Here is a 12,826-nt window from a genome sequence, read left to right on the forward strand (position 1 = left end):
TACACACAACATTAAGATATGAAATCTGAACTTTGAGAGGTTACAATCTGAATATTTTTTTTGACAGTAAGATGAGTGACATTTCATCAAATCGTCCAACCTTAAAAATTATTCTAGTAGGAGACACGCCAGTTGGCAAGACATGCTTGATATCCTCGTTTTTTAGACAACCTTTCGACTTCCAATCTTCACCAACAGTAGCTCCTTCATATTCTTGTGCTGAAATACCCCGTACAGATGGAGAAATAGTATGCTTACAGATATGGGATACAGCTGGACAAGAAAGATACCACGCAGTTGGTAAACTATTTTACAGAGATTCTGATGTAGCTTTAGTTTGCTATGATCCATCATCAAACCAAGATTTAAGTAACGTTACGACATGGGTCGAAAGTGTACGTGATGAGGTTCCTAGTGTAAACATTATTTTGGTTTTAACCAAAGCAGATTTACTCAAAGAAGATCAATTGAAAGAATATACAATCAAAGGAGAAAATCTCGCTAAGAGCCTTGGTGCAAAACATCATTTTGTTACTTCATCCATTACAAATGTCGGAATTAAGGATGTTTTTATGACATGCGCTAATATTGTGGATATATCGAATTTGATCGAACCACAACCTATCCCAGAGGCAAATGAACAAAAATCTGGATGTTGTTAATATTTTGTTTGAAATTTTAGTGTATTAAAAACTATCTGTGAACTTAATTGAAGCTTTTACCTTAAGGATAATGTAAATTAATTCAACTATTCCGTTTTCTAAACACAAAAATAAAATCTTTACTATCAAACAATAAAAACTATAAATTAGACCTAAATTGCTTGTATAAGCGATAACACATTGATTTTTCGTTCACAAGTCAATACAATCGCCTTCATTATTCAGAAATCAAAAAATAAATCGAAATTATGGATAGTGTGTTTTAAAAATTTAAATGGATTTGACATTCATATGTTGTGACTAAATCATTTCAAAAGTAATTAATGTGATTTGTTATTAATGAAATTTTTCAAAAATCAATGTAAAACCAAAATAATACAAATTGTCATTATTTTCATTTTTGAAATAATAAAATGCGTTTTATATTTAATCAAGAATTAGATTCTTTAATTGATATGGATTAAATCTTAAAAAAAGTCATCAAATAAAAAAATTGCCTTCTAAAAGTGACATTTGTTCGGCCATTTTAGTTATTGAAGTAAAAAAAAGTATGTATTCTCTCGCAGTGACGATCTAAAGTTTGGGACATCTGAATATGATGACTAAACTTAGCCGAGCACTCAATTTAAACAAACAACTAACACACAGAATTCTTTTCAAAAAGGATTATTTTAAATAATTTTAACTTATAAACATTGAATCATTGTATCCTTTTCGGATCAATATCTCCATCATTACAGTAAAAAATTACTCATTTATTTTAACTTCTTTTTCATAGCAAAATATTTCATATTTTTTTTTTCTTTATAATTTCATAGTAAACCAATTATTAAACTTTTTATCTATAGTAATTAATTCACCACGATCTATTTATAGTCATTGATCTACTTAATAAATTTGTATTGCCATATTTTGTTTTCCATGTTTCTATTCCATATAATTCTGTAGAGATTCATCATAATGGATATATGAGAATAACAGTATAAAGCAATCATGGCTAGCATTTTCATTCTTTTGTCCGACAATAACAATACGAAATAGCCAAATCCGCATTTTTACGAGAACTCATTTCAAAACTGTCATATTTAGCTTATAAGTAATTCATTACCAGCATTTTGAATGAATGACTAATAAAAATTGACGATACATTTATCGTCCATTCACATTTTTTATAAAACTTAAAATATATAATTAATGTTAATAGCTGAGTAACTTTTTTTGGCATTGTAAAAAAATCTTAAAAGTGACGAATCATACAACAAAAAAACTCAAATGTCTTTCTTATACGGTGCTGTTGCATACCAAAACACAATCATTGCAGAACTCTCTAATGCCTCAGGTAACATGAGCCAAATTGTTCCTGGCATTCTTAAACAAGTCAAGTTTGATGACAAGAATGTTTCTTTCGAACAGCAGCAGTATCTCTTCTCCCTCATCTCTCGTTCCAACAAGATTACAGTTCTTATCCTCACAACCAAGGATGTTAAGGGCAACGTTCGTTTCTACGCTGTTGATCAGATCTATCAAAAGTTTGTCATGAAGTATCCAAACTACGCCTCACTCGGCCCACTCTCCAAGTCAGGCGAGTTCGGACCAACAATCCAGGAGATCTTTACACAGTTAAACAACCCACAGCAACAGAAGATTGCCGAAATCAACAGAAACATCCAAGCCACACAGGAAATCATGACACAGAACCTTGCCGATGCTCTCGTACGTGGTGAGAAGCTCGAAGTCATGCAGGAAAAGTCAGAAGCCCTTCAACAACACGCATCAGCCTTCGAAAGATCAGCAAAGAAGGTCGAACAGAAGATGTGCTGGGAGAGATATCGCTGGTACATCCTCGGTGGTGCTGTTGCTGCAGCTGTCATCATCATAATTATTATTATCATCGCAACTACAGCAGGAAAGAAGAAATGAAGACTTTTTTATATTTTTTTAAAATTTATTTATACATACATTTTAAAAATATTTTTTTCTCTAAAATTTTGGTGAAATTTCGCAAATTTGGTTATCAATAATAACAGTAAGGACACTGTTTGTATCAGGAGATGCTCTTAATATTGTCTTTCCAATTATTCCTTTGGAAACAGTACTTACGACTGTCATTGTTGGAATTTCGACAAATTCAACTTTTCCTTCTTCAAGAAGTAGGGCAATCATCGATTTGGAGAATGTGGAGACATCGCACATGGCAATAACTTCTCCTTTGACTTCAACTGATCCGATTCTGACCAGTCTTGTATCAAATAATTCGATGATTGTGTTTAATTTCGGTTCATCCTTCATGCAAGATGTAGCGACGATGAATCCAGAGTCTAGTGTCTCCAAGCAGTGGCTTGTTCTGCCTTCGCATGTAAGTTGTCGGTCGAATTTCATACTTTCTCTGACCAAATGGGATAAATGTAGGCAATGGGATTTGTCTATGCATACTATTGTCTTGAGTACTGCGGATACAGACAAATGAGTCAATGGACGTCTTCCTATTGTGATAACTTGTGACAAATCAAATGCCGGAGCTCTGAAAATCCTCACAGTGCAGTCAGTACCTGCTGTAAGTGCCAAGCTACCTAATGCCGCAACAGCTGTGACATCGCCGCCAGGGTGTCTCAGTGTTTTGACCTTCTTCTGCAAGTTTGCAAATGAGTAAACTTCGCATGCAGAGGAATGTAGGCCTAAAATGTAGTTTTCGGACATGGAGAATGATGTGCAGACATTTATATTCGTCTGTACCATGGTGGTGGCCGATAACTGTAAGGCATTCTGCGAATGGTCGTAGAATAATCCGTCATTAGTAAGTACATAATTATTTCTGAAGAAAATAATCGGAGCGGGGAACTTGCTTCCAGATAAAAGTGACGTCGAAGGAGCCGATGCTGATTTCGGACTTCTATTAGGATGGGATGAGATAAAGAGCTGCGTTGGCGTGATACCGAAATTGGCGCAGTGATTCCTGACTAACGAACCAAATTCTGTTGACAACAAAGGAATTGCAAAGTCATCGTAAGTGAATTTATGAAAAACATTGTTTTTCTTCTTCGAACAACGATCGACACCGAATATCAAGTCAATCCAGTTACCGAGTTTTTCACCAACAATGTCCGATTCAAGTGCTGCTCTATGCTTTACGATGAAATCTTCAGGACTTTTCGCCCAATTTGGTAATTTGACATCGCCAACTCTCTCTCCGTTATTCTTACGACCGAGATTGAAGCCATTCTCGTTCTTTAATATCGATGGCTGGCAGAAAAGCTGAGGAATTAACTCTCTATAGTCACTATTCAGATTCAGAACGGATTGCCATGACCTTTTGATATCATTGAACAGTCTGTCAGCTATATCGAAGTGACCTGCTTGCAATGATATGTGCAAAGTAGTGAATGGTTCAACTCTTATCATGTATGAAATCGTATATCCAGGATTTGAGTAGTGTGTCCTGTACAAACAGTAATCATGGGCACCTTCGGGTATTTCTGACATGTTACTTAATAGATTTTGCAGTCTCTTTTCGTCCATTGCTCCAATTGGCAGAGAAAGATCTCTGTAAACCTGTGGATCGTCAAGATTGATGTTCTCTGAATCGTAATCTTTGAGAATCCATGGGGAAACAGGGTATTGACTCACATCATTAAACGATCTATTTGATAATATGTTTAAAATCATCAAATATTTGAATGTTGAGATTTTTCTGGTCAACCATGCCTTCGTAGCTCCTATTTTTTCGAGTAATTCGTCGGGAGGAATGTTTTGAGTGATTCCTTTACAAGTATTGCGGCAAAGAGCGAAGAAATCGAATTGGTCGGACGTAATTATGCCTTTTATGATCGATTGGAAGAAGGAGAACTCTCTTGTATCTGTCATCTTCATGATTTCCAAAAATCTATCGCGAGATTTCTGGTTATCGAAGTGGAATAGGTATGATTTCGAGTCCGCGTAAAATACTTCTGCGCCAAGATCGTCATGTAATGTAGTTCTCTGGAAGATAAAATCAATATCGTCAACTTTTAGCTCGACGAACTTGTTTTCTGGAGTTTTCCCTGGTTCTATTGGAGTACAGATGCCATCACTGACCTCTACGCCGTCGAAGAAGAAGCCTCTCTCGGTTAAATTGATTGTACCGCGATATCTCTTTAATAAAGTGACATATGTTACAGGAATTGACTCTATCGTAGTCTTTGCACTACTCTGCATACGATAAGGAACAATTCTCTTGTAATTAATTTCAGGTGTCACGTTTTCGGAATTGAATGGAATAGAATCTCTTATTGCAGAGGCTTTTAAGTGTCTGTCGAAGTCCTTGTTGACTGTCATGAAGATCGGCCTGAATTCTGAATCGAAGACATTGCAAACTTTCCAATGTTCATCTTTCTTTGACAAATCAGCTGATTTCATGAAAGCTTTGGCTAAATTAATGCAATGGCGCTCTGCCAATACGACACTCTCGCTCTCGTGCTTCATGAATTCTTCGTATTTGTTGTCTGTAATCGAATCTATCGAGTACTCATTTTCTTTCGAGAAATTAACCAAAAATTCATTATATTTCTCGTAGAATTCGTCGACGTAGTACTTGATCTTCGACTCAGCATCACGTAAAAACGCTTCAACAAGCCTGGAACTGACTTCTTGACTGGCACTCGCTTCCAGGATTTCGCCAATGAGATTTCCTTGCGATATCAATTTCCTTTGAGCGTCTACAAAGAAAATTATCGACTCGTTGAACACGTTTTTGCTGATAAATGAGGACATACTCGAAATCTGGTCGTAGCTCTTATGGAACACCTCGATATTGTCTTTTCCGTACTCCCACGCTACGAGGCAATACGCCGTAAACGCTTTGATCGAGAATTTCGAGTTAATTTGGATAGAACAAGTGGAATCCAGAGTAATTACGTAATGTATACAGTTCAGAAGCGGATTACATAATTCAGGATCCGGAGTTTCATTGATATAAGCGTAATTTGTCTCTTTGTCTACAGGGGTGAACAATAATGACTGAATTGCTACGGAAAGAACGTTCAGCAACTGGTTCTTTGTTCTTCTGCATGTTGTTACAGTATCCAGGAGTCTTCCCAAGAACTTTCCGAGGAATCCTGGAGATTTCGTTTTGTAAATCATGAAAACTATATCAGAAACAGGGTTGTACTTCTCGTAGGCAAGCGCAGAACTCGTGAAATCAGTCAATATTTCGATCAAATGGTCGTCTACTGAGAAAAATCTGAAACAATATTTTAAGAAATCGATACATTCATCGTTGAACTTATCGAAATCGTGTGGACAGTTTCTCAGGGACTTTGAGATCTTTGTACGAGCGTTGTTGTAGAAAGATTTGTCTGTTCTCTCGAATAATTCGAAGAATAACAACAAAACTTCTGGATTTGGAAGAGGACTGATCTCCATGCAGCTTCTTTCATCACAGGAATTGATGTTGAAGGCAATCTTGAAGATTTCTTGTACTTGTTTGTTCGATATTTCGTGGTTTAAGTATTGAGAGACGTAATCGAACTTTAGTTTGACCATTGGCGATATACATAAATAAGATATCAATTGTAGAACCTGATTTCGGAAGTCTTCGTCATCGGAACTTAAAGATTGAGCAAATGGAAGGATTCCAATCTCTTGGACAACGAAATTGAGGGCTACTCTTGACTTGTCTGAAAATGCCTTGACAAGTAATTCGTAGATTTTGTTTCTTGTATGGACATCTTTTGTATTTAGGAAAATTAGGGACAATGCTTCGGCATCTCTATCTGGAATACCTTTGGCTGTCAACAGGGAGTAATATCCCCACATAAGGTCTTTCACTTCATCTGTGGTCTGACATGCTACCGTTTGGTAAATGTAGGAAATGTAATGGTCCTGTTTGAATTCTGGAAATGCTACAAGGGGAGGAAGTATGTCATGGAAGTAGTACTTGATAAGAGGAAGGTCGTTTTTGAGAATAATTGAGAAACATTCGAAAATATGTTGTCTCATATGCTGTTTTAGCACTTTGGAGTCCATCTTCTTGAACAATGTGCACATGTTCATGATGACATTAGGAGCGAATACATTAGGAACTGATAATAATAAGAAACCAGCGATTAATATGATTCCGCCTTCTTTTTCGAACATTTGGATACCATTAGGAAGCTCTATTATGTGTATAATTATCGACAGAAGCGAATTAAAGATCTGAGGAGTAGCGCTAGCCTGTTTACAGTAATCGGAAACAATAATTTTGAGCGTTGAAATGAATCCTCTGAGAATTCCAGGGTACATAATGATATCTGAGAGTGTTGTAGTGTACGGAACGCAGCTACCATCAAGCTCTGCAGTTGTATTTGGTGCTACATCGGTAATAACTTTGCCATTTACGTTGAGAGGGATGAAAGCGGCCAGCGCGTCCTTTGGTCTTGACGATTTGCTTGCTTTTGAGAAGATTACTTTTGGGTCTATCGTTGAAAAGAAAAATGTTGGTCCGATATCTCCATTTATTCCATCAGCAAGAGTAATTGAGTATACTCCTGGCTCGAATAAGTGGAAGTTAGTGGTGAAAACAAGGGTTTTGTTGACATATGTCGTACATTGTTTCATATTAAAAATAATAACTAGATGATGCCATCTTTCCGGCCTTAATTTGTAATCAAAGGCATTAATCTCCGCTTTTGTCTTCATTTCTATCGTTGTTGGACTGATGTAAATCTCTAATTCTCCAAATTTGAGAAGATTTACTCTCTTTTTCGGAATTCTGATGGTCGTAGCGAAAGAGAACACCGGGATCTTGAGTTCTACAGACGCTTTTGATATCGATCCCCTGTCAATGTGGAAGAAAGAGTCAACAGGAGGATGAGAAACTTCGAAAACCATGGAAGTGAGAGCTTCTAATAGAGCTTGCTGGCCGATAACGATATCGCCTTCAACATTCTTGATCGCGTTGATCGTATCGTTGAATGTTTGTGCGTTAAAGAACGATCTTGTTATATTTCTGTATAACATTATGGCTTTGTGGGTCAAATTGATGTCATTTATGTTTTCCAAGGCGAAAGAAACAAAATCAGCCATAAAGAATGAGTAAGCGTTCGACTGATTTTCGGCACATAATTTTGTTGCGAGTTCTATCAATGAAAGAGCAAATTCTGAGTTAACAGATAATCTCAGTGCAAGGTAAAGGGCTTGCGCACATACAACATGAGGGCTATCTTTGAAGGGAATGACCATATAATCTTCAACTATGAATCCAAGGGAAATGGAGATCAGAAGAAGTATTGTCTTCCTTGTAGCTTGGAAATCATTGATGACTGACCTGAGAACGTTGTATGTTCTCGTTTCATTATTCGCAAATGCGTCTAAAAACTCCGGAAATTTCATAGTCATGTGGAAAATAAGGTCTAAGAAGTTATCTAGAACATCCTGCGGCTTTAGGTTTTTGATAATTGTAACTGTTCCTGGGAAAATATTTTCAACAATCGTTTGGCAGTTCTCGTATTCCAAGAAACTGATGGAAGCTGTAAGGTTGGCAAGTATTGTCGCTGTTACATCTATGAATTGTGGATCAGATTTGATTTTTATGAGGAATAATTGCAATTTATTGATAATATTCGTAAAAATCGAAATTGTCAGCGGATTAACAGCGTAGAAATCGATAAGTTGGTTGTGGCCTCCATCAATTAACATGTCAAAAACGAGATGTCCAAAATTTGAGGAATGACCTGCAGTTTTCTCAGAATTATACAATAATTCAACGAATTTATCCAATCCATTGATATCCTCATGCTTCCTTCTTGCTCTAAGTACTGTCATTAGATTTGATTTCATCAATTGAACGATTTTTCCTTTGTTGTACAGTTCTCTTATCAAAGCAACATGTGTATACAAGTTCTCGCACTGGGAAATCTCATCAAGTATCGTATATGTCTTTGCAGGAGATACATTTGTAATTTTGTAAAGGAAAGAATCGACGATATGAGGGTTGGTCTTGTTGTTTATCAAAATTCTGATGAACCTTTCAAATCCGATCAAACTGTAACAACTAGATGCCATTGTACAAGCGACAAAGTTCAAAACGTTGGGATCCTGTGATAGATTATCACTCAGAGTGACGAGGAAAGCATCCCATTTCGCTAATGTCGTGGTCAATCTCCTTGACATGTCGACTTGTTTTGTTAATTTTTCCGGAACATCGTTGGATTGAAGAGATTTCACTTCTGTGAGCTTGTCAAAGTCGAAAGTATCCGGGACAGGTAGTTTATCCAAGTCATCGAACGCTGTTGGGTTAATTTTTATGAGATGTTTCACAAAAGCGCAAAAAGCTTTAGTGGCCACTTCACATGGTTGATGGTCGACCTCATTGCACAGGGCGATGGCCGTCAAACAGGTCAAATCAAGGCCAGCAATGTTCATTTTCGGTTGTTCGCAAAGGAGCCAGGACGCGAGGTATAGGATATCGCGTCTTACGGACGGAGGTAGTAAAGGAATGATCTTAATTATCGAGTTTAGGAAGATTAATAATTCCGCAACAAGAGAAATCTCTGGATGAGAGTTTAGCCATGAATGGAATATGGCTGTTAGGTACTTTACACATGAATCGTCATGGATATCGTATAAATCAACACATTTCGTAATTAAATTGTTAATAAACATTTTTAGAGATCTGATAACGTAATCATTGTTATTATTTGTGACAATCACACTACTGTCTTTCCATGTATCACAGTAAAGAGGCAAAAGAGAAACAATATCCGGTGCAAGTTTCGGATCTTGTAAAGCTATTAAATATTTGAGAGGCTCTACTATAATAAGCCAATCATCGTCATGAAATAAACAGTTTTTGCCAAAATCTGTATAGTATTGTAGTATCTGATCTCTTAAAATGATTCCAATCGCTCCAACTATTTGAAATACGATAATAGTGAAATCTGGTGATGAAAATAATGGTCTTCCACAACTTAAATCATCTAATAAACTCTGGCATGACTTACAAACAGTGATTATTGGTAATTCTGTTAAATGATATTGCTGCTCGAGAATATTATTGAGCGAAATGGAACTACGAGCTTCCTGTAATGCCATTTTAAGATTTTTTAATTGAACCTTTTGTATATTATATTGCGAAATTAAGTTTTGAACATGTTCAGGAGCTCCTTTTTTCAATTTCTTGCCCGAAGGATGCATATCAAAATATCTTATTAATGTAACATGATACAGCTCTCCCCCACTAGCGTTGATAATGTTGGTGAGGGAATGCATCCACTTTGAAAAATTTGACAAACATTCAATTTGAATTTCTGAGAGTATTACATTTAAACATAAGAACATATAAATTTTCTAAAATCTTGGGAAAACTTTTTTTTGTTTCAAATTCAATGGTATCTGATTTCAAATATGTAACCGTGAGTAATTAAAATGCTAATTCGGTATTAGTTATCTATGTCTAATCAATTCCTTACACAATAAAAGAAAAATTTATTAAAAAATATTCGTTACACTTCGAAATTCATTATATATGCATAATCGGTCTAGAGAACTAATATTGTTATTTCATACTCAATATGGGTTATCGATTGCCTTCTCCATTTGTCTTTAAATATGTTAAATCAAGACAAATTTTCGATATTTTGAAAAATAACCTTAAGATTAGCTAGCATTATGACATAAACTACAGATATTTATTTTAAGCAACGTGGCTTTAAGTTATAACCACCACAAATCTTTGTTAAAATGTAATAAATAATTACAAGTAAAATAATGCCCCAGAAAGCAAGGGATTTGTATCGCGCGCATCTCATCTTATTTTTCAGGTTTGTCGCTTGGTTCTTAAAGTCTACAGATGTAGATAAAAGATCTTCTGTTTTATTGGAGAGATTTTCCAGATCTTCTCCTCTAGAAATAGCTTTTTGCATCGAATCAGTCATGATTCTTGTTGTTTGTTCCATTTCTCTCTTAATTTTCTCTGCCTTATTATTACTTGTTGAAATATCGTCCAAGACTGCTCTGAATAAGTCGGCTGTTTGAGTAGAAAGGCCATTTGGTCCGGCTCTCTTTGATGCTTCGTAGAAACTTAAATACCATCTATCAGACAATTTATCCAAATATTGCAGTGGTATAGATGATGGATCATCTGCACTAGAAGCACATATGAAAACAAGTGAATTTTTCTTGAGAAATGTGAAAATAAAACGATTCATCCTTCTTTGTTCATTTTTTTCAAGTGGAGTCTCCAAAAGCTTCTGAGCTTCTCTATTTAAATCTGTTCCATCTGGTGAGTATGTAGCAATGATTGTCTGGCCACGTGCAACAGCTGTATATGAAATCATCGAAGAATTTTTTGAATGTCAAAACCTTTTTTTCATAAATTTTCAATGTTTTCATATTTTAAACCACAATACAAAGTACTCCGCTATGATTATTTGAATATCAAACGTAAAGCATTTAAAATATCAAATTTCCTATCTTTGCAGATATGAAAGAATTTGATTCATATTGTTTACTTGTAAAAATTACCAAAGTTGAATAATTTACAAAAATTTTGTGATAAAATCTAGAAGTCCGTTGTTCCATTTTAGGGTTGTTAGATTCCCGACGATAGGTGTCTTGGAAGATTTGCCTGGTGTCATCATAGTGTCTTTAGATCAAAAATTTTATTTTGGAGTTAGTTTTATTGATTTTTCAATAAAAAACATTTCTAAAACAAGAAAATAAAACGATAAAATATTTATATTTTATATAAGGATCTTATATATTTAAAATAAATATCATTTTATTTTTTTCATTGGTGTCTGTCAAACCATAATACACTATTCAAAAATTCAATGTGTCTTGCGGTTTCAAAAGAACCTTCAAATTGAACGATAGCACAGACACTATTGAATTTTACCCATTTTATTTAGTTTTTACCCTTTTTATTTTTAAGAATTAATGACTGAAACAGCCGTTTTGCTATGACCTCAATCACTTTTATTTATTATTTTAAATATTATTTAATTTTATTATTTGAATAGGCCAACTTATATTTGAGAAGCTCAATTTGAGACCACTTAATACATTGAAATATCATAAATATTGAAATATTAAAAAGTGTATTTCAAAATATTGAAATTATAAAAATTTATAATACTGAAATTGAGACAAATTAATAAATTCAATGTGTTTTTTTTGAAATAACTCTCAAATATTATTTTTTTGTTTATTATGATGAATAAATATGATTGCTTTAGTCAATCTAAGGGTTTCGTTTTGCTAAAATTGTCACTTTTATAGCATATTTGTTTTTGGATGTTTTGCGAAACCAAAAAAAAAAAAACTATGATATACAATGTGTGTGTAAAGAAAATACTTTATTTACTAGTTAAAAAATCATTTGGTATTGATCAAGTTATTTTTTCTGGATAAGATATTATATGGATAATTGGATAGAAAATACAATTATATAATCTTGTACCTGGTTTAATTAAGCTAATTGTCATCAGAAACTTGTAATTTTTATGAATTTCAGATTTTCTTTCATTACTGCTTTTCTATAGGAAGTTCTTATTTACGTTATAAAGTATGATATTTACAAATATCAAGTTATCGTGTTTTTTGAGAAATTATGAGAAACAAACAAAAATGAAAAAGATAGGAATAGCAATGAATAGTGATGTGGGTATAGAAAATGTAAGAGATATGAATGCAAAGCAATCAGTATTTAGGACATTGACCATAGATTTCGAAAAAAAAATGCTGCATATTGAGCGAAAACTATGATTATATTATAAGGCTGTCATTTAAAGCATAATGAAACTATTCCCTTTTCATTTTAATCGAATAAGATAGTAAAGATTTTTGAATTAGCTAGAAACTGATGAGATGTTTTCACAAATCAGATTTTTAATCTCTATAATGCATAATTCACTCAATATCTCAATTTTGATATTGCGAGATATTTTTGCTATCGGTTTCGCAATTTTGACACAATAGCAAGAGGGTTCTATGAGCATTATTATCAACGTAGAATCTGAATATCATATCAGAAAATGTCGCAAATCTGACATTTACCGACAAAATAGCAAAAATAATTGAATACTTTTCGCAAAAACTTTAAAAATCGATAAAAATATGAAATATAGATATTAAAGAGACTTTTTATATAATATTCATAAAGATTTTCCAAAAATATGATACCGCAAAATTAAAAAAGTGACGTCTTG

At 34.3% G+C, this 12,826-nt stretch overlaps 4 protein-coding genes across 4 annotated transcripts; 2 read left to right on the forward strand and 2 right to left on the reverse strand.

Moving 5' to 3' along the window:
- Positions 1–71: 71 nt before the first annotated feature.
- On the forward strand, positions 72–802 carry TVAGG3_0470210 (small GTPase mediated signal transduction; the record flags this gene model as incomplete). The annotated part of the gene is made up of 1 exon (XM_001308707.1): positions 72–662. The coding sequence occupies one exon, from the start codon at positions 72–74 to the stop codon at positions 660–662; it is 591 nt and encodes a 196-aa protein (XP_001308708.1).
- A 1,113-nt stretch (positions 803–1,915) lies between these two features.
- TVAGG3_0470220 (SNAP receptor protein) lies at positions 1,916–2,619 on the forward strand (the record flags this gene model as incomplete). Its single annotated transcript, XM_001308706.2, has 1 exon — positions 1,935–2,582. The coding sequence occupies one exon, from the start codon at positions 1,935–1,937 to the stop codon at positions 2,580–2,582; it is 648 nt and encodes a 215-aa protein (XP_001308707.1).
- A 23-nt stretch (positions 2,620–2,642) lies between these two features.
- Positions 2,643–9,887, reverse strand: TVAGG3_0470230 (beige/BEACH-related family; the record flags this gene model as incomplete). Its single annotated transcript, XM_001308705.1, has 1 exon — positions 2,643–9,887. The coding sequence occupies one exon, from the start codon at positions 9,885–9,887 to the stop codon at positions 2,643–2,645; it is 7,245 nt and encodes a 2,414-aa protein (XP_001308706.1).
- Positions 9,888–9,976: 89 nt separating this feature from the next.
- Positions 9,977–11,233, reverse strand: TVAGG3_0470240 (SNAP receptor protein; the record flags this gene model as incomplete). Its single annotated transcript, XM_001308704.1, has 1 exon — positions 10,307–10,954. One exon carries the CDS (start codon positions 10,952–10,954, stop codon positions 10,307–10,309), a length of 648 nt encoding a protein of 215 aa, XP_001308705.1.
- Positions 11,234–12,826: the final 1,593 nt, after the last annotated feature.

Source organism: Trichomonas vaginalis, chromosome II, assembly GCF_026262505.1.
Source record: "Trichomonas vaginalis G3 chromosome II, whole genome shotgun sequence".
In the NCBI taxonomy this organism is placed as follows: Eukaryota; Parabasalia; order Trichomonadida; family Trichomonadidae; genus Trichomonas; species Trichomonas vaginalis.